The sequence below is a fragment of the Colius striatus genome, chromosome 8 (assembly GCF_028858725.1).
Source record: "Colius striatus isolate bColStr4 chromosome 8, bColStr4.1.hap1, whole genome shotgun sequence".
Lineage (NCBI taxonomy): Eukaryota > Metazoa > Chordata > Aves > Coliiformes > Coliidae > Colius > Colius striatus.
In genome coordinates this window covers 24,316,416-24,338,252 of record NC_084766.1, presented here as the reverse complement: position 1 = coordinate 24,338,252, position 21,837 = coordinate 24,316,416, and the positions used below count along the sequence as shown (strand labels likewise).

General features: G+C 56.9%; 1 protein-coding gene across 1 annotated transcript in view; it reads right to left on the bottom strand.

Moving 5' to 3' along the window:
- SLIT1 (slit guidance ligand 1) overlaps positions 1-21,837 on the bottom strand; it is a 63,393-nt gene that overhangs the window by 28,050 nt on the left and 13,506 nt on the right. The window contains exons 2-4 of the mRNA XM_062000995.1: positions 20,673-20,744; positions 20,325-20,396; positions 19,605-19,676 (exon numbers count right to left, since the gene is read on the bottom strand). Of these exons, the coding sequence (XP_061856979.1) occupies positions 19,605-19,676; positions 20,325-20,396; positions 20,673-20,744 (216 nt within the window). The remainder of the gene's footprint in view (positions 1-19,604; positions 19,677-20,324; positions 20,397-20,672; positions 20,745-21,837) is intronic.

Genomic DNA, 21,837 nt, shown 5'->3' with positions numbered 1-21,837 from the left:
CCTGAGATAGCCCTGCTTCTGAGGTGTCCCAGCTGTGACCAGGTCCATGTGCCATGGCTACTGGCCCAGGCCAGCAGAAGGATGAGCAGCCATCCCCTGGGTGCATGCATGTGCCCATGCCAGCCTCCCTGAGCTCCCAGCAGTGGGCACAGGACAGAAGGGCTCAGACCCCCCAGCACAGTCCTCTGTGATGGCAGAGGCAAGCAGAGGCTGTGCAGCACAGCCTGACCCTTGCCCTCCTTCCCTCATTGCCATAAACCCATATTTTCAAGGCAGGCATTGAACTGCAGAGCCAGTAGCAGGGCTCCCAGCACAGCCAGAGCTAGGAGCTCAGATCTGAAAACCTCTATTTTTCCCTAAGAAACAATCAAATTCCAACACGTGCAGGCTAAAAATACACTCCAGTCTGCCAGGGACTCTGCCCGCTCTTACACCTCTTGCATGATTCATATTTTGTCACATCCCAGTTCAGTTTTGAGACTAAAAATACCAGGTTTCAGAGACAAGCACATTATGGGCCCAAGAAGGTGTCAGAGCCCCACAGGAGGTGGCTGGAGTGCTGCAGTAGCCAGAACCAGGGGCTGGGGAACCACCTGCCGTGGGGAACGGATGTCCCTCACCCCACAGAGGGGGAAAGCCCAGCAGCAGCCCTGCATGGGTACACATCAGACAGCTGGCACTGACCCTGCTGCATCCCAGAGCAGCTCCAAAACGGGGTGCATGCGTGTACATGAGGTTGCCTCCAGCTTTCTTTTACTGAACTTAATTACCTTCACGGGTACAAAATCACCAATAACTAATTAGACAGTCCCGTTGCCACCTAATATGCCAAAAGCTGCCTCCTAATTAAATATTACAGAGATTTAAAAGCAGTTCTGATAACATATTTGATATGTAAAAGACTGCAAATTAGCCAGGTCCCCCACTGAAATCCTGCCTGGGAACAATGCAGGGTCCTCCCTGAGCAGAAATCCGGGGCATCTTTTCAAGCAAATTGGGAGAAGGGCCCATTCTTCTGGCAAAGAGAGGGGTTTTTTCTGAGGGTTGGAGATTCCCAGAGCACAAAGGAGACAGCTCTGAAACGCCTCCACCAGTCCCACTGCCCCCACGAGCGGCTGCGATGCAAGAGGACCCGTGGTTAGTTAAGTAAACATTAATGCAAATTGTTGGTGAGGCTGGAGATGAGACCTCAGGCCCCACGGCTTGGAGGGGTGCGGGAGTCCTCATGCTATCAGCCCAGCCACCCGCTGAGGGGGGAGCGGGAGCAGGGAGCTGCTCGGTGCCAGAAGAAAGGAGCTCCAAGAGCCAATTTCCACCCGATTGCAGCACATTTGATGTCTTGTGAAGTCGAGTTCATACACGCCGTCTCGCCTCTGCCTCGCACAGGGCTGGGGCCGGATCTTCCCTGTGCACAGACAGCCCCAGCTCCGGCTGAGTACCCTGGGATCCAGAGCCATTCCAGAGCCATTGCACCCCTCCATCCAGAAAGCAGCTGGAGAGAAAAGGGCTTGAGTATGGTCAGCTCTGGATGAGGCCAAAGCACGGCTGCCTCACTTTGCCTCCTGCAGAGAAAGCATCTATGCCTGGATCCTCAACACCAGCTTGGTGGGAGCCCAGTTTGGTGCCAAGATGGAGCCATGGGGACCATGGGATGGGGCACAGCAAGGCTGCAGCATCCCCACCGTAACTTGCAGGCAGGAATCGAGCTTGAGGCAGCTTATGTGTGCTCTGCTGCCAGGCTCTTCCCTTAAAAGCAAAGCAGCAAGCAGGCAGTCTGCAAGGGAAAAGGCCGGGAGCAAAGGCAGGGAACACCACCAGGTAATTACCTGCAAACCTAACTCAGCTTTGCCAGTGGGAGCCACAGTGCCGGGCTTTGAACGGGGCCATTTCATGTGCCTGGTGCTCCTGCTGCTCTATACACCTCCCATCAGACACCAGAGAGGGGATGAGGACACGGGGAGTGTTTGAAATTCACACTTCAAAGGTGATATACGAGTGGTCCAGCTTCTATTTGCAGCACAACCAGCAAGTCAGGGAGCAGGAGGGTGAGAGGGGAGAGGAGGGCTCTCAGTCCCAGAGCCTTTAATGCTGCATCAATCACCCACCCAGGCATGCTCTACCACAGCAGGAGTGAGGACCCATACTTGGTCCCTTCCTGCAACCTATGGCTCAGCACATCACATCCACACAGCCACCAGCTGCAGACACGATGCTCTTAATCTCTCCTCACTTCTCACTTTCAAGCCTTTACCCCGGCAGTGCTGTTTTTCACCCACCACTGCACCAGCACACCTGGAAAAGCAGCACCCCGGGGAGGAGCAGAGGTGGGACACAGCCCCTCCAAGATTCCAGCTTGTCTTTTTAGGGCTGGTGGAAAGAGTAGCACAATGCCTCTCCCACAGAAATGCTTCCTTGGGCACAGAACCCAAGGTGCACTCTGCAGAGGTTAGGCACAGAGGAAGACAGAAGCTGAAGGCTGAGAACAATTCTGCTACTGCAGTGTGCCACTAAAATCAGTATCCAAACCATTCAGGCCAGACAGACAGGAACAGTGGCAGTGACAACACTGAGGAACAGCATGAGGCACCCAGGTTCCCGCAGCACGCCACATCTCCACCTTCCCCCAGGAGAGACAGCGAGGAAGACAGGGAGGCGGGTGGCTCGTGGGAACCCTCCCAGCCCCACAGCCACAAATGTGAGCCACGACAGGAGGTAGGGAGCAATGCTGCCCAGGTGACCCTCAGCCACGGCCCAGGCTGCAGAAGGTGATGGGCAGCGGCTGCTCTGCCTCTCAAGCACTCCTGAGTCTTCAGAAATAACAGCACATCCTGCATCTCTGGAGTCCGGGACACTGGATCCAGGCACGATTTTGACAATGCAATACCTGATGTCAGTGCACGGAGAGTGTGGGCTGGAGAATGGTGGGGGCTCTGTACAAGAAGGGTGCCTCATCCCAGCCGTGCTCCCCTCACTGTCCCTGGGGCAGGTGCAGATATGTGACCCCAGATCAGGCCAGGCTCCGCACACTAATGCCTCGTCTCTCCTGCTAATGCTCTCCCTGCAAAACACAGCAGGGCTGAGGGTCTAAGTACATCAAAGCCAGGCTTTGAACTGATTTTAATCAGACTGCCCATGCCACCAATGAGATCCCCCCGAGCCATCTGCACGCTCCCACATGGCATCCCAGAGGCTTGAAAACACAGCTGAAGCCTGCAGCCGGCAGGGCTGGCAGACACGGGGGCTCTCTGGGCCGGGCTCTCCCCTCTGCAGCTCAGGGCACAGATGTGCTGAGCTGCTCTGCTCATCTCCCAGCTCAGAGACAACCCTGAGCTGGGGAGGGGGGGGCAGATCCTCTTCCAGAGCTGCCACTTGCTTTTGGGGGGCTCAGCAGCCTCATCCCCTTTTTTCCAGGGACAGATTAGGGCACAGGGACAGTGCGCATCAGTGGCTTTATTGCCAAGGACCGAGGAACCACTCTCTCTCCTCCAGCCCCTGGAGACCTCCCGAGCGCCCCAGCCCTGCCAGCTGAAAGGCTCTCCCGGGCTAAACCCCATCTGCTCGCCGGAGCCACGGCGTCTGCGGGGCCGGCAGATACCTGCCCCTTCCCACCAGGGCACGGCAGGGTGGGCGGCCGACCCGCCGGGCTGGGACAGCCCCCGCTCACCTCCGTGACCCGCGGGCAGCTGCCTGAGCGAGCTCCCGGGGCCGCGGGAGGCCGCGGGGCTGGCGGGGGAGGCAGCTGCCCGCCTCCCCTCGGGGAAGCCGGCGGGGACGGGCGCCAGCCCAGCCCCACGCGGGACAGAAGCCGCCGCTGAGGGCCCGAGCGCCGCTGAGGGCCCGGCCGACGGGCGCGGCAGGAACGGGGTCCCACCGCCCGGGGCCCCTCCCTGGCAGCGCCTGCCCTGCCAGGCTGCGAACGGCCTCTCCCCCTCGTTATTCTTTCGCTGCGAGAACTATCTTACACCCTATCAATAATTCACAGGTACAAACGATAAGGGTGGCTGCCATGGGCCGGCAGCCACATGCTCCCGGCGAGGGGGAAGGGGCCGCCCGCGATCGCTATTGTTAATGCCCGCGGAGCTGGGACGGGAGGCGGGGAGGATAAATATTTAACGCCGTGTCTCCGAGCGAACGTCCATGACCGAGGGCTGAACGTGGGTTTTACACAGAGCTGCTCCTGCCCTTGAGAGGGTCATTAGCATGTTAAAAGCCATCAGAGCAGGGCTGATGGAAGGGCTCTGCCGGAGGGACCCCCTCAGCGCTCTGCTGGGAGAGGGGCTGGGGAGGATGTGATGGGGCTTTTTGCTGCTACAGGGACGTGGCATCTCCATCCTGCCCAAATTTCCCCTTCCCAGAACAAAGGCTGCATTCTCAGATACCCAGCTCGGAGCATCCCCAGCTCGGCCCCCGTTACCTGGGGGTACCCCGGGGCTGGTGGGTGGCCCGGGCAGTTCATTGTGCAGGGAATTACAAAGGGGACACAAAGAGCCACACACCGCATTTTGTGTGAGCTTCCTCTCCCGGGATGCCCGGGCCTTTCTTTTGCCATGTCGAGGGTGAGCTCTCAGTGTAAATCCCCGGGGGGCTGGGGGCAGAATAGGTGTCTTTGTGAAAGAGGCTGGAAAAAAAAGCAGCAGAAGCACAAAACCCAGGCTCGGCAGCAGCAGCAGGCTGCAAGCACAGGAGCACAAAGAATACCAGAGCATGTAAAGACATCCCTACAACCGGGGGATCAGGGATCGGCAGCCTGTGAGGGCACAGCGCATCTGTGCACGCTGCCCTGCTCACAGGGCACAGCAGCTCCCCATAGCATCCCAACACTCTGCTGTCCCCCAGCCTGCAGCCACGATGGGATTCTCCCAGAGCCACATCCCCAGCTACAGCCACCTTTCACCTTCTGACTTTCCCAGGAACAATTTCAGGGGACCAGCAGCCAGGAAAGCCCCGTGGCTGGACAACCTGGGAGCCTCACTGTCACAGTCACTGCTGGCTTCTCTCTGCAAAGGGACAGGAGCAGGAGAGGAGGAGATCCTGCCTGGCTCTGCAGAGATGGAGGCACTGGAGGAAGAGCAGTCATGACAGGCAACAGAGCTGCACAGGGGAGAGACAGTATCTTGAGGCTCTGCCATCTGCCCTGTGAACTCCGAGCCAGAGCCCTTGCAAAGCTCAGCCAGCTCCTGACCTGGTGTGGCACTCTGTAGCCCAGAACATTAAAGCAAAGCCGTTTTTCTCTTTCACCACGCTAGTAAAATCTGACTGCCTCAGATGCTCAGACAGGATTGCAGAGCAGGGGTCGGCAAGGCCAGGGCTCAGCAGCCCCCAGGGAGAGCGTGGGAAGACTGGCGCCGGCAGATCTCCCCCCCTCCCCGGCCCAGCTGGGAGCAGGGGGGTAGCCCAGGAGCCAGCCTCGAAGAGCAGGGATGCTCAGGGGCTTTGAGAGCAATTAAGGTCCTGGTCTGGGATGGCAGTGCTGGATTGATGTCCCCAGTGCTCAGAGAACAGAGGATGGGGGTACCATCCATCACTTAGGAGGGGACACTTTATCACTGCGATGCCTCTGCACACATGGCCCAGAGGCAGAGCCCTTCCTGGGATTCCTGCTCCAACCCTGCCCCTTTTGCAAGTTTGGTCTCCTTTGCAACTTTAAAGGACAATCAGTCTCCTCCTTCCCAGCTGAGTGTTCAATGGTTAACTGCTCTCCACGGTGGAAAAGCCACATCTAATTCTAGTCTGAACTTGTCTAGCTCAGCCTCCAGCTATTGAATGATTTTATGTTGTTTCTCTTTTTCTTCTCTTTTCTACAAAATTAATGAGGTGCCTCTAATCAGCCTTCTCCCCGTGCAGGTACGCCAAGACAGGGATAAAATCCCTTCCTAACCTTCTCCTGCATACACTAAATAGGCTGAGCTTTTCAATTCTTTTCACTGGAAGGCAGGTTTTCGAGATCTCCAATTATCCTGCACTTCCTTTCCAAGCACTTTCTAATTTTCCAACATCTCTCTAAATTGTGTGCCCCAAAGCAGAAACGATGCTCAGTGCAAGCCTCCCTGCTCTCCCCCAAAACACGGACACCCCCTCAGCCCCCGAGCCCCAGAGCCGCTCTGCTCACCCATCACTCCCCAAGCTGCAGTCCTGGCCGCCTGCATCCCAGAGTGTGCTGCCATGCCGCCTGCTAAGTCCTTTTCAGTGTAACTGTGTCCCCAGACGCTGTTCCCCATCTTGACCTACATTTTTTTCCCAGCTTCCTGACCTCGCATGAGGACGTTTTCCAGTGCAGGTGTTTCAGGCAGAGCATCCCGCCGGCAGCATCAGCCCTGCTCCTTTCACCTCTCTGTTTGTGTTTCCTTCCAAATCAAGCTCCAGGACAGTGAGGATGGATTTTTTCCTCAGCTACATCACCTACACCACCCCACTCACTGCACAGCCTCAGCTGGAACAGGGTGAAAGGCTGGGGCAACGAGAGGCCAGGAGATACAAGGGGAGGTTGGCAAAAGTCAACACTGCCAGGAAGTTGCCAAGATCACCACAGCTCTGCAGAGATGGTGAATGTCAGTCCATCATCATGAGAGCCCCGCTGCACGCTGCCAGAACGGAGACTGCTGCAATTCCCCCAGGAAGTCTACCAGAGAAGCACATTGTCAGAAATGCTACACTGATTTTTGCAGAATATTAATGTTTTCATGGCAATATCCTCCAGGCAGGAGTAAAATGACGTGCAGAAGTCTCGGTATATCATGTCAGCACAGTTGCTACTTATCAACCCAATTTGTCAGCTCATCAAAAAAAATGATATCGGGTTTGTTTGACGAGAGCAATTTTCCATGTGGATTGGCATTAATTATCCTTTAATTCCTCCCCGCTTGCCGCCCGTATCGTTGCTGTAATGGGGATCGGCATTGCGCTGGAGGCAGAGCAGGCGGCTGCCGCCCCGGCAGGCGCAGGGCAGGGAGGCTCCATCCTCTGCCCCAGCCCAACCACGGGCTGAGGCAGGGTAATGACCTCCACACCACTCTCAAGTGCTGGAAAGATGATGGAAAGTGTCACATCCCTCCCTCCATATCCCAGGTCCTGGCCAGGGGCCATTGCTAAGAGGTAAGATTGGGATGGAGAGAGTGACAAAGGATGGGGAGAGGGAGGATACACTTTGCTGGACCCCTCTGAGGCCAGATCCCACCCTGAAGAGCCGGCTTGGACCACGGACAGTCATAGATCTGTTAGGGTTGGAAAAGACCTTTAAGATCATGGAGTCCAACCCCTCACCTCACACTGCCAAGCCCAGCACTAACCCATGGCCCTCAGCATCTCAGCTATGTGTTTTTTAAACAGCTCCAGCCATGGTGACTCCACCACCTCCCTGGGCAGCCTGTGCTAGTGCTTTACAAACCTCTAGGTGAAAAAGTTCTTCCTAATCTCGAATCTAAATCTTCCCTGGTACAATCTGAGCCCATTTCCTCTTGTCCTGTCATTCATTACTGGAGAGAAGAGACTGATCCCCACCTCACTACAGCTCCCTCTAAGGTAGTTGTAGAGAGTGATCATGTCACCCCTCAGCCTCCTTCTCAAGGCTGAACACCCCCAGCTCCCTCAGTCACTCCTCATCAGACTTGTTCTCCAGACCCTTCACCACAGTGGGGACCTCACACTACCAGGCAAAGCACTGACTCCGTGCACCCACCCCTGCCAGGGGCAGAGACCTGCCCACCACACTGAGCCCTTTTCTTAGGCAAGAGGCAGCCACAGCTGAGGCAGCCCTGGAGAAAGCAATGTTTGCTTTCTCTCCAGTTAACCCTCAGCCTGAGGAATGTGGGGTCAGCCCCTGTGCAGCTCCCCAGGGAGGGGGCTGTGTGTGACAGCCCCTTCCAGCCACCCTATTGATGTTCACAATATTTGTGGAAGGAAACAAGAGCCGAGGGGGAACGTGGGGCCAAGGATGGGCCTGGAGGGCTGGTAGATAAGAGCATTGACCGAGGGTCAGTGGGTAAGGGAGGGCTTCCCAACCGCCCTGTACACCCCCTGCCACCCAGCCCAGACCGTCCTCAGCCCCCACCTTCTGCTGCAGCCCTTCCGGATCAAGGGCACTGCCGTGGGGCTCCTCTCCCACGCCTCACCTCACCCCCAGCTCAGCCATCTGCTGCGATGCAGCTGGACACACTGGAGCAAAATGCTGCCTTCGGGAGAGGCCACTGCAGGGCTCATGGGCTCATTTCTGATGGGAATGGGACTTTCCAGCTTTCAGTACCCAAAGGGTAACACTCAGTGTTTGCTCCTGTTACACCTGACAAGTTCTGCAGCCTGCTTCCCTAAGAACCTTCAACTCTCTGCACAAGTGAGCCATCCTACAGCATGGGTGATACTCCCAGCAACACAGGCTCATAGCTTATGTCCCGCTCTGCTCTCAGCCATTAACAAAACTCTAAAGCAGCAACGCTGCCTGCAGTGCCCAGCAGCAACACTGCTCCCCAGCAGCCCTTTGCTCCAGAACACTTGTCTCACTCGGGACCAATGTGCTTCCAGGCACTGCCACCAAACATGCAGATCTGGCAGCAGGTAGCAGGTCTGGAGGAGAAATCTGGCCATTGGTGGGAGGCACAGCCCATGTGAGCCGGGGAGAGCTGTCACTGTGTTTCTAATACCTACAGGTCTGGGAAATGCAGCTGGAAGGGCCTTGGCAGGCAATTTAGCTCCTGTCTCCGGGCTTCAGCTTTCTGCCTGTAAATAAGAAAAGCTCCGCTGACGCCTGCAGCAGCAGGGACGTGGGGCTGAACCAGCACCCCGAGGTACCCTAGAGCCCAGGGGGAGGGCAGCGAAGTATTATCATTCCTCACGTTGCAACCAAGGCTGCTGAGCAGAAACTGCTGGCTGTGCCAACAGGGCTGGATGTGGCTTGTCAGCTCACACCGGGGCTGACACCTCTGAAAGGTGACTCACACAGAGGCTGTCCCCAGACTCGGCAGTGCTCCGAGGGGGAGAGCAGGGCCTGCTGCATCCCACGCTCCGGGCCAGGCAGGGAAGGTGCTTGCTGTGGTGCATCTGCCTGCTCGCCCTGGGCATGGTGCAGGGCAGGCAGAACCCCAGGAGCCTTGGGGCTCCCTGGGAGGCTCAGAGCACCCTGCTCCCACAGACACAGCTCAGAGCAGCCACACTGCTGCAGGCCAGTCAGGCAATCACCCGCTGAAGCGTTCCAGCTCCTGGCCCTGAGTTCATTGCTGGCGGCCTCCAGCTGGGGTTGGGGTTGTGGGGGTGTTTCCCAGTCCAGGATGCCCATCTGGAAGCCATTAGGCACCTTTAATCCCCCTCATCCATTCTGGTGCTGTCTGAGCTCCCCTCTCACCAACACACACAAACGCTGCCATTCAAGCAGTTAATTTAAACAAATTCTGCCCAGCCGCCACCTCGAGGAACGATGAAAAAGCCAAATGAAGCAGCTCAAAGACAAGGGGGGGTGGTGGTAAAAAATAAAAAGCAAGAAAGAAAAGGAAAGAAAGAAAACCACTCAGCACGGCGGGGCTGACACCCAGAAAGACCAGCTGCATCCTCCCATCCCAGCCAGCCCCAGTCCTCCCCTCTCGCAGGCAATCAGATACCATGCGGGCTGTGTAATTGGATGGCAAAGGATAGAGAGAGACATCTTAAAGCTTGGGTCTAATCTCATTAACACCCGGCTGTGGGGCTGCTGTGAAATCGTAGGATGCAGGAATGAGCAACATGCTGCGCCCGTGGGGAGGAGAACAAGCGAGCCGGAGCGGGACGGCAGTGCCGGGAGCTGGAAATGCCTCCGGTCAAAGAGCAAGAGAGCTGGAAACGCTGCTGAGTGCTGGGAATGCAGCCAGCCACCCTGCTTGCTCCTCGCTCGCTTGCTCCCGTTTACCCCCCAAGCACAGATCCCACCCCTCCTCCCTGCTGCACTGCCCAGATTTCAGCACTATCAGCAGTAATTAATAGCGGTGGCGGTAATTGCCGGGCAGTGACAGCTTTGCTGTGCAACGGACAGGAGCTACAGGGGAGCATCCCTGGGGTGAAACCCTGATACTCGGGACCTGCACCCTGACCCTATACCCTGTGCCATGTGTTTCTCAGTTCCACCACGCTTGCTGTAGGCCAGTATGCACCCAGCAGTCACGCATTTTGCTGGGTCCGTGCTGGCCCATAGCAAGCAGGATCACTAGCTCTTGGGCAGACATCCCAAAAAGAAGCCGTTGGGGTCAACCCTCAAGCCCCTATCCCCCAGGCTCCTGTTGCTGAGGTGACCCACAATCCCACCTTGCATAGCAACAGGCCAACCACAGCCCCTGGGAAAAAGCATCCCAGCCAGGGATAAATGGGGAGGGAGGTGAGAGGTATGAAGTGCTCACCCACCTGTGGGTCTCAGAGCCAGACAAAAGACCCTTTAAGAGGGGTGGAAGGGGGAAGATCTGTCAAGGTTCTACCATGGGAAGGGTCTGGCAATGGAGGGCTTCCCAGCTCCAGGGTGAAAGGCACTTTTTGGGAGCTTTTCCTGCGCTCTCCACATTTGATACTCCGTGAAACAGGGCTAATGCCCCTCACTTCTCTGTAGCATCCTAAAATGATGACTTCCCAAACACCCAAGAGGATGGATGGTTGAGCTATTCCCACCTGTACCTCGCACAGAAACCTCTCTCCTCCAGCCCCAGCGCCTGGAAAAAGTCTGAGTGATTTTATTTCTCTGCAAGCAGCTCTGCTCCAAATGCCATCTCCCATCAGAGCGATGGTGAGGACCAGACAGGGAGAAGGGAGGACAAGGAAACTATTTTAAACCACCCTGACATTTCCTGCCTCCCAGTCTGCAGAAAACAAGACAGCAAGATGTCTTTGGTTACCAATAGCTCCCTGGGGAACAGTAAAAGTTTATCCAGCTTTTCCTATTCCAAAGGGAAACACAGACACAAATAGGGACCAAAGCCTCTGGGGACAAAAGGGGGGTGCAACAACCACAGAGGGGCTTGAGGAGGCAGTCAGTAAGACCCTCTAATCCATACGTGCTGGCAGGGCAGTGGGGGTCCCAACCACAGACGGCTGCGTCTCGCTGGCTAAGTGAGGATAAGCCTGAGATGATAATTAATTTAACACAGATGAGAATCTGGGAAATTAATCCCCAGCTCCCCCAACCTACCACCAGTCACGTTTCTTTGCACATGGGTGTCGATCGTCACGCACAGGGAAAGGGGCTCTCCAAACCAGTACATCTCCAGTCCATCTCTGCAGGCAGAGAACAGCTTCCCCTTGGCAGTGCCCCCAGAATCACAGAATGGTTTGGGTTGGAAAGGACCGCTAGAGATCATCCCAACCCCCTGCTAAAGCAGGTTCCCATTGGTCAGGTCACACAGGAACGTGTCCAAGTGGGTTTGGAAACCTCCAGAGAAGGAACCTCCACACCCTCCCTGGGCAGTCTGTGCCAGGGCTCCCTCACCTCAACAGCAAAGTTTTGCCTTGCATCTAAGTGGAACAACTACAAGCCCTGTGACACCAGGAACTGTCCCCAGCCATGTAAAGGGGTATCTTCCTCGCTCACACCAATGCATATTTGGACTTTACCTCACTTCAGCACAGGGGAAATTAACCACCTGCAGTGGGCAAAGCATCGTGGTGCTTGGGCAAGAAGTCAGCACTGGCACCCACTAAGCAGAGCTGCTGATGTAGGACTACATCAGTGGTCCAGCTCTGATGCCAGCAGCACCACAGGCCCCTTGGGAGCTGTAGAGAAGGGACACAGGCATCGGGCACAAGCGCTAGAAATTGCTGACAGCTTGTTTTCATGACAGCGGCAACTGGAGAGATGAGAGTGTCCAGCACCCACCCACAGGAGAGTCAACCAGCAAATGCAGGTTAATTACCTGGCTCTGCACATCAACACGCCCGTGGGATCCACAAGCAGGGGTACCAAGTTATAACCTACCCTAAAATCACCATGTAAGATGCTTTACTCCACATCCTGGATGTCAAATTACCAAAGGCCAATCCTGGTCACGATTCTTTCATGTTCCTTTGAACCTTTCTACAAACAGAGATGTGAAAACAGGAGGAAGGAAATGCCTTTATTCTACTCTCAAAATGCATGGACAAAGCAATCCAGCTTCTCTGAGTTCTCTGTTAACTCTTTCAGGGAACCAAAAGCGGCCAAGGGGTGAGTGTGGCACAATGCAGGCAATGAGCTGCGAGGTAGGGAGGGAACAAATACTATCCCTGCATTTTAATAGCTGTGTAATTACACTAACATTAGGAAGATGTGAGTTTCCATCATTTTTTCCCAAGGGTTGCAACTTCGCAGTTGCCAGTGTGACAGGGATCGGCAGGAAGCAGGGAATGGATGCTCCACACCGCGACATGTGGAGAGGGGGCACTTTGCTGAAAGGGGCAGGGGGCTGGAAGCAGCCCCTCACTACAGACCCAGACCCCTTTGCTTTAATAATATTCCAAAAGCCAAATGCAAGCCTGCAGGCAGAGCATGACCCAGGGTTTGCCCGGGGGAGCCAGTGGATCGAGGAGGGAGCCCCAGGAGCGGGGCTTGATCCTGCACATTGCCACAGAAACCTTGGAAGTGGATCAACAGCCAGAGAGGCAGAGCAGACTGCGGGTCAGAGGCACAACGGGAGGCATGGAGGGAGGGGGCAGATTATCTCCAGGCAGCCGGCTGGCAATGCCCGCTCCTGGCAGCCCCACTCGCCAGAGGGATAATGGTGTGGAACAGAGCTGGGGGCTGGGGCACCCCCGTGCGGGGTCTGCAACATCATCCCAGTGGGAAGGGGCCCAGGCTGGTGGGGAGTGAAGGGGGAGGATGCTCGGCAGCAGCAACCCTCACCCTGGCACTCCTGTGCCTCCAGGGACTGCGAGTCAGCTCCCAAATAGCTTACAGAAGCGCTTAAATATAAAGCGGTCTTAAACAAGCGTTTAATTCGGGAGGCTCTGGGGCTTGGCCATACTCATCCCCCACTGAGCCTTTTGGGGGCCCTCCAAAAAAAGCTGAGGTCTGCCTCACGTTAAGGTTGAAGGAAGAAGGGGGAGAGTGTGTAGGCAGCGAGCAGCTCCCTGCACAGTGGTGCCGCTTCCCAGCAGGGACAGCCAGCTCCAAGCCGCAGAGCTGTCCTGACTGTGCCCGTAAGGATGCTGTCCCCAAGAGCTGCCTCAGCGTGGCCCCACTGCAGCCCCCTGAGCCCCCCCGAGCCCTGGGGTGCCAGCCCCAGCCCCTTGCCGCCTGCCAGCCCGCCAGGGAAGGGGTTGGCTGCCTGCCCACCCGGCAGCATCTTTTCCTAGGTAACCTCCCCACCTATTAGTGGCACATTTGTTTCCCCTCGTTTCCTTAGAGCTGTCACAAGCCACACTGACTCTTTGTTCCCAGGGGCTGTGGGGAGGCCTTCCTTCCCCTCCTAGTTCCCCCCCCAACCCTTCTGGTGGGGGGAGTGGAGGGTCTTGCAGCGCACAGACCCGGCAGTCATCCCCCCAGCTATCAGGGTAAACATGCTCCCCCTCCTGATTGGTATTCGGGGGGACGTGTCCCAGCTGGCCCCCCCAGCCCTGCTCTGTCCCCGACAGAAGGGGCTTTGTTGGGGAGCGCGAGGGGGTACGGCACCCAGAGTCGGGGGGGAGGACAGCCAAAACCCGGGCATGGTGACAGAGAGGACACTTGGCCCTCGCCCAGCAAGGGGAGGGGGATGCCGCGGGAGGGGAGAGTTGGGAAAGAAACGTGGGATGCCGGGGAACGGGAAGGAGGGAGGTTTGCTCTGGTGGGGAGCTGCTGTCTGCTCTGACCTTGGCACTCTGCTCTTGGACCGCAGACCTCTGCTGAGGGACACCAGCACACACACATCTGTGCAAGGGGCAAAGCAGCAAAGGGACACACACTTGCGGGGAGCCTGAGCGACCCGGCAGCATGGAAAGATGAAAGTACACCGCTGTGCCTGCAGGCCCTTTCCCTTCCCACACAGGGCTGCAGGCTCCCGGGCGCCCGCTGAGCTCGCCGGCTGCAGAACCAGCACAAAACGTCGCTGGAGGTAGTAAAGCTCAGCCAAAACCCTGCCGGGAGTGGCCGTGGGAGGAATGGGCGGGTGTCTGGCACAGCAGAGCCGGCATGCAGCCAGCGCCAGCCCACTGCCACGGCAGGATTGCCAGGCAGGCACCAAAACCCCCCATCAGATCGAAACCAGGGCTCAGGCAGGCGAGTTCCCTTGGCTGGGAGGGGAGCAGAGCTGTGGCCGCGCACCCACTCCCTGGCACGGCACCGCTCCTCTACCCCCCAGCCACCGAGCACGCTGGTTTTGTCCCGACCTTTCACCATCTCTCCCTGTCCTCTCCGGGGGTTTTCCTGGTGCAGCACCAAGAGGAACGGCCACTGACAGAGTCTCGCAAGCAACACCTCCCACACGCAGCCAGCCCCATCCGAGCGGGGCCTGTTTTGTTATTCCTTTCTCCGACAGCTCCTTTTTCACTTGTCACCCTGTTTTGCTACTACTCAGCTCACAGCTTCCTCCCGCGTGGTTGTGGTCCTCTCCTTCTTGAAGGATGTCATTTGCATTTTCTCAAGTTATTTAGCAGTGCTCCATTTTTTCTCTGCCTGCCTTTCTGAAGGCAATTAGGGTTGGATTTGGCCAGACACAGGGATGGTGCAAGGAACCTGCCCCAGAGCTCACCATAACGTAACCTCTCGTGCCCGGGCAGCACACCCAGCTGCAGCGCTCTGCTACAGCCCAAAACTCTCTCACCACCCACATCTTTAAAGAGAGGGTCTGGATCAGCCTCTGGTGCCTGTCTCAGCTCCAGCAGAAGTAAGTGTAGAGCATCGCTACTCCTCTGAAGGCTCCAGCCACAGGAGAGTCTTAGAGGAGCAAGACAATTCCCCCAGCTCCTACAGCATTTTACATGTCCCCAGCTCAGAAAGCCACTAGTGCTGATTAAGATGTTAATGCTGTTTCCAGGGGGCCCCTGCCCTTATAGACAGGAGAGCAACACCGCCTGCTCTGCCCTTCCCCCTGGGCTTGGCTGCCAGCTCCGATGCAGCACCATCCCCTCCACCGTTTCTGTTGGCATGAGTCCAACAGGAACCAACCGGCCACAACTTCATGTCCTAAATCTTCCTCCTCCTGCAGACAGGACCTTTTTCCCCTACTCTCTGCTCACTCTCTCTTGAGGCTCTCGGTCTGTCAAGTACACAGCAGCTGCTGCAGCGTTCAGGGAGGGAAACCTCTGGGTGGCTGCTCCCAGGGGACACATCCAGCCAGAATTGTGACTCCCCTATGGGAGCATCTCCCCAGAGCTCCCCGCAGCCGAGCGCCCACCACTCCTCTCTTCTCTCATGCCAGCTCGGCTTTCCCTTGGAGAAAACCATTTATTTATAGCCATCCTGGCTGCCTTTAGCACATTTCGACAGCCCACGTCTTTGCCTCCCTGACGATGCACCCGCAGCATTTCTGTTCTCACCCTGCTGCTACGGCCATCCCAGCCGCCTCTCCCCTCGCATCCCCCACCCAGCAACCCCAAAGGGGCTTAAAAACAGCCTCAGGAGGAGGGTTTAAGGGAAGGTGGGGAGAGATGAGAGACAAGGCTATAAAACTCCTCTCCATCCTTCCCCCATGCTTCCCCTATCCCTGCCAAGGGCACGGAGAGAAACTCAAAGGCTTGGTTCCTCCCTCCCAAGGGAGAAAACTCAACTCCTGCCAGCCCGGGAGAGATGCTGCAGCAAGGTCTGCCAGCAGCCACTCGGCTCCTGGTGTGCCACAGGGCTGCACCGGGGCACTGGTGCTGAGCACAGAGGAGCACAGCTGCGGGGCATTGGGGACCAGCGCTGGCAGTGCGATCGCAGAGGTCACCTTCTTGCATGGGTAATTTTCCTCAATGGAAGGAAAGATCCATTTTTTATCCACCTCACAGGAGACCTGCTCTTCCTCAGCTAACTGCAGGGGGAGGGGGGACACACCCCCCCCCCCCCCATCCAAAAGGCATGAGCTTTGTTCTTCAGCCCAGTGCTGACAGTTTCATTAAGCCCAGTTTGAGACGGGGTCGCCGGGGTCAGGCGCTCCCCGGTGAAGCCTCAGATCAGCACCATTTCCAGCCACCGGCACTGCTTAATGAGTTACCCGCTCCGTGCAGCCGAGATGAAGAAGGAAGGCCATGCAGAGTCCTCCTGCGCCCCAGCCCTGCTGCTGAGGAGCTGCCACAGACCCTCCACCCCAGCATGTCACACCGAGATGGGATCCAGGCTGGGGGCAGCTCCATGTTCCCAGGGACTGGAGGGAAACATTCCTCTCCGGGCCTCTCACCTCCCCCATGCCCTCATTTCAGATTTGCCTTCTGCCGGCCTTTTCCTGCCATTCCTCAACTTATTTAAGCCCCGGCGGATCAGGTTTAACTCAAACCCGTTCCATTATCCTGAAGCTCAAATGCTCTTTATAGCCCAGCTCCGAGCAACTAATTGAAGCTCAAGCCGGGCTGGGAGACCACAAAGCAACGCTGACATGGAAAAGGCTCTGACACTCAGACCCAGGAGGCAGACAAACAGCTCTCCATCCTGACCTGAGCCAGAGGTCCTCCTCTCTGTGCTTGTGATACTTCCATGAGGCTTCAGGCTCAGTGGAAAACTGCTCTATGGTATCACACACCTCACATTCAGCAGACTCGCTGCCATGTTACTGATGTTTTGCTGAAGATGCTAGAAGAGGCTGGAGCATCTAGGCCAGCACCCAGGTGTTCATCTAAGCAACCCCCACTGATGTCTGTCTGCATCCACTCCTTGCTTTCTGCCTCAGCTTTCTGCCACCCACCTGCCAGACCTGGCAGCCTCCTTTCCCAGCTAAACAGATCTCAGCCTGACTCGTTCCACTAGTTTCTGCTAACTCAAGACCTCCCAGTATCAAAATGTGAGGTCACGAGGACTTAGCAGGTACCCCAGGAGCTCGAGGAGCATGTCATGGGTGGCTGCAGTGGGTAGGGCAAAGGGAAGCCCGCACAAGCAATGCTTGCCAAAAATGGTCTGGAGCCCAGGATTTGCAAGAGCACGGTGCTGGCAAGGGCCCTCTCTTCTCTTCCCAACCCATCCTGACCAGCACAGGCCTCAGCCTGCCTTCAGGGCAGGCAGGGTGCTCTGAGCTGCAGGGCCACCCCAGATCCATTTCAGCAGTTAAATAAGTGCAAAGTCTAGTGGAGAGGCTCCAGTTTGAAGTAGAGGCGAGCTGATTTCAATTTACCTTAAACCTGCTCCCCACTGACTCATATCCCTGTAGCCTGAGCCAGCTTTGCGGCAATTTAAGAGCGTCCTTATGACCTCCCACCTCAGACGGGCGAGCACCAGTCCAGATCCCACCTCCTGCTTAAGCCAGCGTGACGGTGTGTCTAGACAAGCTCTGCCCTGGGCCCCTGCTATTCCCCACAAACCATCCTTGGGCATCTCAGCAACAGGCAGCCACAAGGAGAAGGAGTAGCAGGTCCTTTGGTGCACAGGGCTTTGCTGCCCAAATGCAGCAGCCGATGCTCTGCCAGGGCAGCTCCTGGTGTGCCCCCCAGGGAAGACCTCAGCCCTCACTAACACAGGCAGCATGTGGGGTAATGTGATGCACAGAGGGATGTCAGGCAGCTCAGCACATCCCTGATCCCACAGCACAACACAGGGACCCTCTACTCTGAGCAGGCACCAAAGCTCCCCAAGACATGGCTGAGGAGCTGCAAAAACCTGAGATTACTCACACAGCCCCAGACTGCACAAGAAAAGCTCTGTGTGCTGGAGTCCAGGAGGTGGTTGTCATGGCAGAGATGGTCAAAAAACATCCTCACGGCAGGTGGGGAGGGAATGGGTTTGAAGCAACCACCACGTTGTGGGAAGTGAGAGCAAAGCAACAGGCAGAGGCTGAAATGCATCTGTGCATGGGGTGGCTGCAAGGGGCCACCCGCACACCTCCCCTCACCCACAGCAGAATGTACAGCCCTGCACACCGTGTGAGGGTGTGTACAGTCCCATGCACACCATATGAGGGTGTGTACAGCCCTGCACACCGTGTGAGGGTGTGTACAGCCCCATGCACACCGTGGCACAGCACAGCCCCAGCTCCAGGTGCTCCCACCGTGCAGCCTGCCTGGGAGGCTGCTGCCTCTCTGCCTCGCCCCGATGGGTTGCTGGGGTTTGGTTTTTGAAAGAGTGTGGTATTAAAATCTATAGTAGATGAGAAGGGAAGCAGGAGTGTTTGCAAAGTAATTCTCTGGACCGTGTTTTTGTTATGCAACGGGCGCTGGAGGAGGATGGGCCCTTGCTGGCGCCAGGATGCGGCACAGCTGAGCTCAACAAATGCCATTTGATAATTAATTGAAGCCTGTGCTATCAGCTGCCATTACCTAGGCCCATCTTTGGCAGGGGTCCACCATTTCACACATCCCACGCTGGCAGCCCACGCGGCGGTTTAACCCTTCATTACCCCGCCCGCGGCTGCACTCCAGGCCCCGTTCCCTGGAAGGAAAACGGCACCGCCGCTGAACAGAACGGCTCAGCTGCGGCCTGCCTGGCCCCGACAGGGCCGTGCCTGTCCTGGCAATGGCTCAGCTCTTTCACTCATTTCATCCCCGGCAGGGACCTGGCATCCTCATTTCACGGCTGAGAAATGGAGACACAAGATGCAGCAAGCAGAGAGTTCATGTCACGGCCACAACCGCCCTGCTCCTACGCACTGCAAATCAGCCACAGGGTGTCTTCTCCAAGAGACGGAGAGCGCTCAGCCCCAGTTTGGCAGGCACCCTCTCCTCCTCACAGCCCTCTTTCCAATATACATGGTGCCTGACATAGCTGAGAGACGGTAAATGCGTTGTTAAAGAGGATTTCTTGCAGTTTGAACAATGCTGGCACTGCCAACAGCACCGTGGTCCCACGCAGAGCAGCCCCAGGCAAGGGAAAGCCAATACGGAAAGGAGAATATTTATCAAAACCCCATCAGCCCTTTGCTGGCAGCCTGCTCCTGCACGCAGGGAAGAGGAGCAGAGGGGTCTGCAGAGATTGAGATGGTCCCTGGAGGCATTTCTACAGGTGCAGAGGGACAGGCAGGGACAGGGGCAGGCAAGGCTGTGAGAGGAGGGCACAGTGGGCACAAGGGGCTGGATCGGCCCCTTCTTCCCCCTTCTTCCTCAGACTACCTCAGGCACCAGCAGAAAGGCAGCTCTGGAGGGTTCTCCAGGCCCTGTGGATATCTCCGGGCAGGATGTGACCCCCTGGAGACATCCTCTTTTGCCTTCCTTTTATGACAACCGGGTCTAGGGCATAAAGATACCCTGCTTGAGAGACTGTGATCTGCACCTCTGCAACTGTCACTGTGCAGGCACACCTGCCCCTGCCCAAGCTGCCAGCACCTCCTTCCACAGTCCCATGCACTGCAAGGACGTTTAACACAGTCTTTAGCAACACCTTTCTCAGGTTTTCTGCAAGGCAAAGCCAATTCCCTGCCACACTGCACGCTTACCTCGCTCGGAATCGGGGTGCACTCCCCTGCCACACACCGGGCACTCATTGGGACAAGATACCAGCAGCCACTAGCACAAACCCCCCAGAAGCAGCTCCCTCCTGGGCCACCAGTGCCTCTCCACACCCCACGGCAGCCCCACACGGCACAGAGGGTACTTACAGCCGCGACAGCGCCTGGTTGTTCTGGAAGAGGAGCTCGGGCAGGGTGTGCAGCTGGTTGCGGTTCAGCCGTCTGCAGGGAAGGAGGAAAGGGTCAGGGTTCTGGGGGCAAAGCAATCACCCTGCCTGCAACCCAGCTGGCAGCTCCAGGCACAGCTGGGACGCTTTGGCTCACACAGAGGGGCCATTAAAGCAGAGCATCCCACTTGGGGAGGACACCTCTGTCCCGCTCACAGCACTCCCAGGCAGCTGACACCAATGGGGCATTAATAGACTGACAATATTGTAATTACATGCAGACAGGACTCCAAGCTGTTAAGTGCTGATTGCTGCTTAACTGTGCTGTTAACCTGCTGCCTGCTCAGCTCCTCAATATTTGCCCCAGCAGCTTGGGATTTTTAAACTGCTGAGCTATTTTACTGAGTACTGGAGTGGAACTTAGAGCTCCCTTGCTAAAACACAGGACACAGCTGATAACAGTGAGAGTGATTTGTGTTTAACCTGCCCCTCACCTCAAATGCATCTGAAAGGGCTTTAAAAATGTATAGAAACAGAAATAGGCTCGCTTCCCACGCTGTGAGATGCTGCACAGCACAGCAGAGAGGCTGTTTGAAGCCAGGAGGCACCAATACGTTATGGTTTAAGGCAAAAAGGAGGGGCTGCCCTCTGCAACCAAACCTGGGGGCCCCTCATTGACCCAGCCCGGCCCATGGGCACTCACAGCCGCTCCAGCTCCTTCATGTCATCGAACGCCCCGCGCTCCACCGTGCTGATCTGGTTTTCCATCAGCTGCCTGCAGAGAGAAGGGATCAGCTTCCTGGGTGGTCCCCAGCGTCCCTGTCGCTCCTCCACGCCCAGAGCCACCTCACTCCCTCCATCCCATCAACACAACCTGGCCTCCTCTCCACTGCCTCTCAGCTGGAAGCCCACCATGCTCAGCCCAGCATGGATGCCCTCCAACCCTGCCAGCAAAGGGTTCAGCGTGGTCTCTCCCAGCCCCAGGAGGGGCCAGGAGCCGAGCACAGGGCCCACCGAGGTTGAGGCAGCTGGCCCCACACTGGGAACTCACAGGACACGGAGCTGCTTCAGCCCGGCAAAGTCGTTCTTGTTGATCCGTGTGATGTTGTTGCCGTTGAGCTCCCTGCAGAGAGAAGAGGCAGAGATCAGCAAGGAAGCACTCAGGAGGTGGCCAGGCACTGGTGCTCCCCAGTAGCTCCCTAAAAAGGACAGACAGAGCCCAAAGGACAGCAGTGGTGGCTGCATTTCTGTGCCCCTCACCAGGAATGGCAGGTCTGGCTGCTGGCCCCAGAGAGGACCCTCATCCTCCCCAGCCAGCAGCACTGGGCACACTGAAGTGTGGCTGGCCAGGAGTGTGTGAGCTGGCACCTTTCATGGACCACAAAGCAGCAAAAGGCAGAGGCTGCCCAGGTCCCCCATCTCCCTCTCCCCACGCTGGATGCCCACCTTGGGACAGAAGCCTCAGAGCCCTCAGCAGTGCAATAAGTGATGCAAGCAGCTGCTTATCTGGATGCACATCACCTCACTCTGGAAACGCAGTAAGCACCTGGCAGGGTCATCCCAAACACGTAGAGCAGCTTAGGGAGGGCAGGGGTAATAAGAAAACAAACAACTGTTCCCCAGAAAAGCAGGATCCCTCTAAACACAGCTGCATGTCACCCACGTGCATCACAAATGGCTTAGTGCACAGCCATCTCACACACTTCATGTTTCACCTGCCAAAAGATGATTGCACAGGACAAGCTGCTTCTCCTGGCCTTGCTCTCCCATGCTAAAGCTCTGGGTGATCACAGCAACAGGCATCCCAGTCAGAAGGGAGAGACTGTCCTAGTTTGCCTACCCCACTGCTGGAAATAAGGGTAGAGGGCAGCCTGGGGGGTGCCTACACCCACCCCACGGCTGCTATCCTGCCCAGGCAAAGGAGTGCCTCACTGCTGGACCCATGCATGGCAGGGCCTCTGCTCCCAGCCGCCACCTGCACCTCCCTGGCTCCTCTCCAGCCTGCCCCTGCTAGGATTATCCTGCTTTACAATATACTAAGCTGGGAGCTGCAGAGATTTGTGCCTCCTTGCTGTGCCTTTTCACATTTTGGGCTGTGAGTGCCACAGGGAGAAGGGGGCCTGTCAGCCCTGGGACCCACAGCCTGCAGAGTGGGGGTCCCTGTGCAGCACCCCATGGCAGGGGAAAGCATCTCTCCTTAGCAGCACAGAGCATGG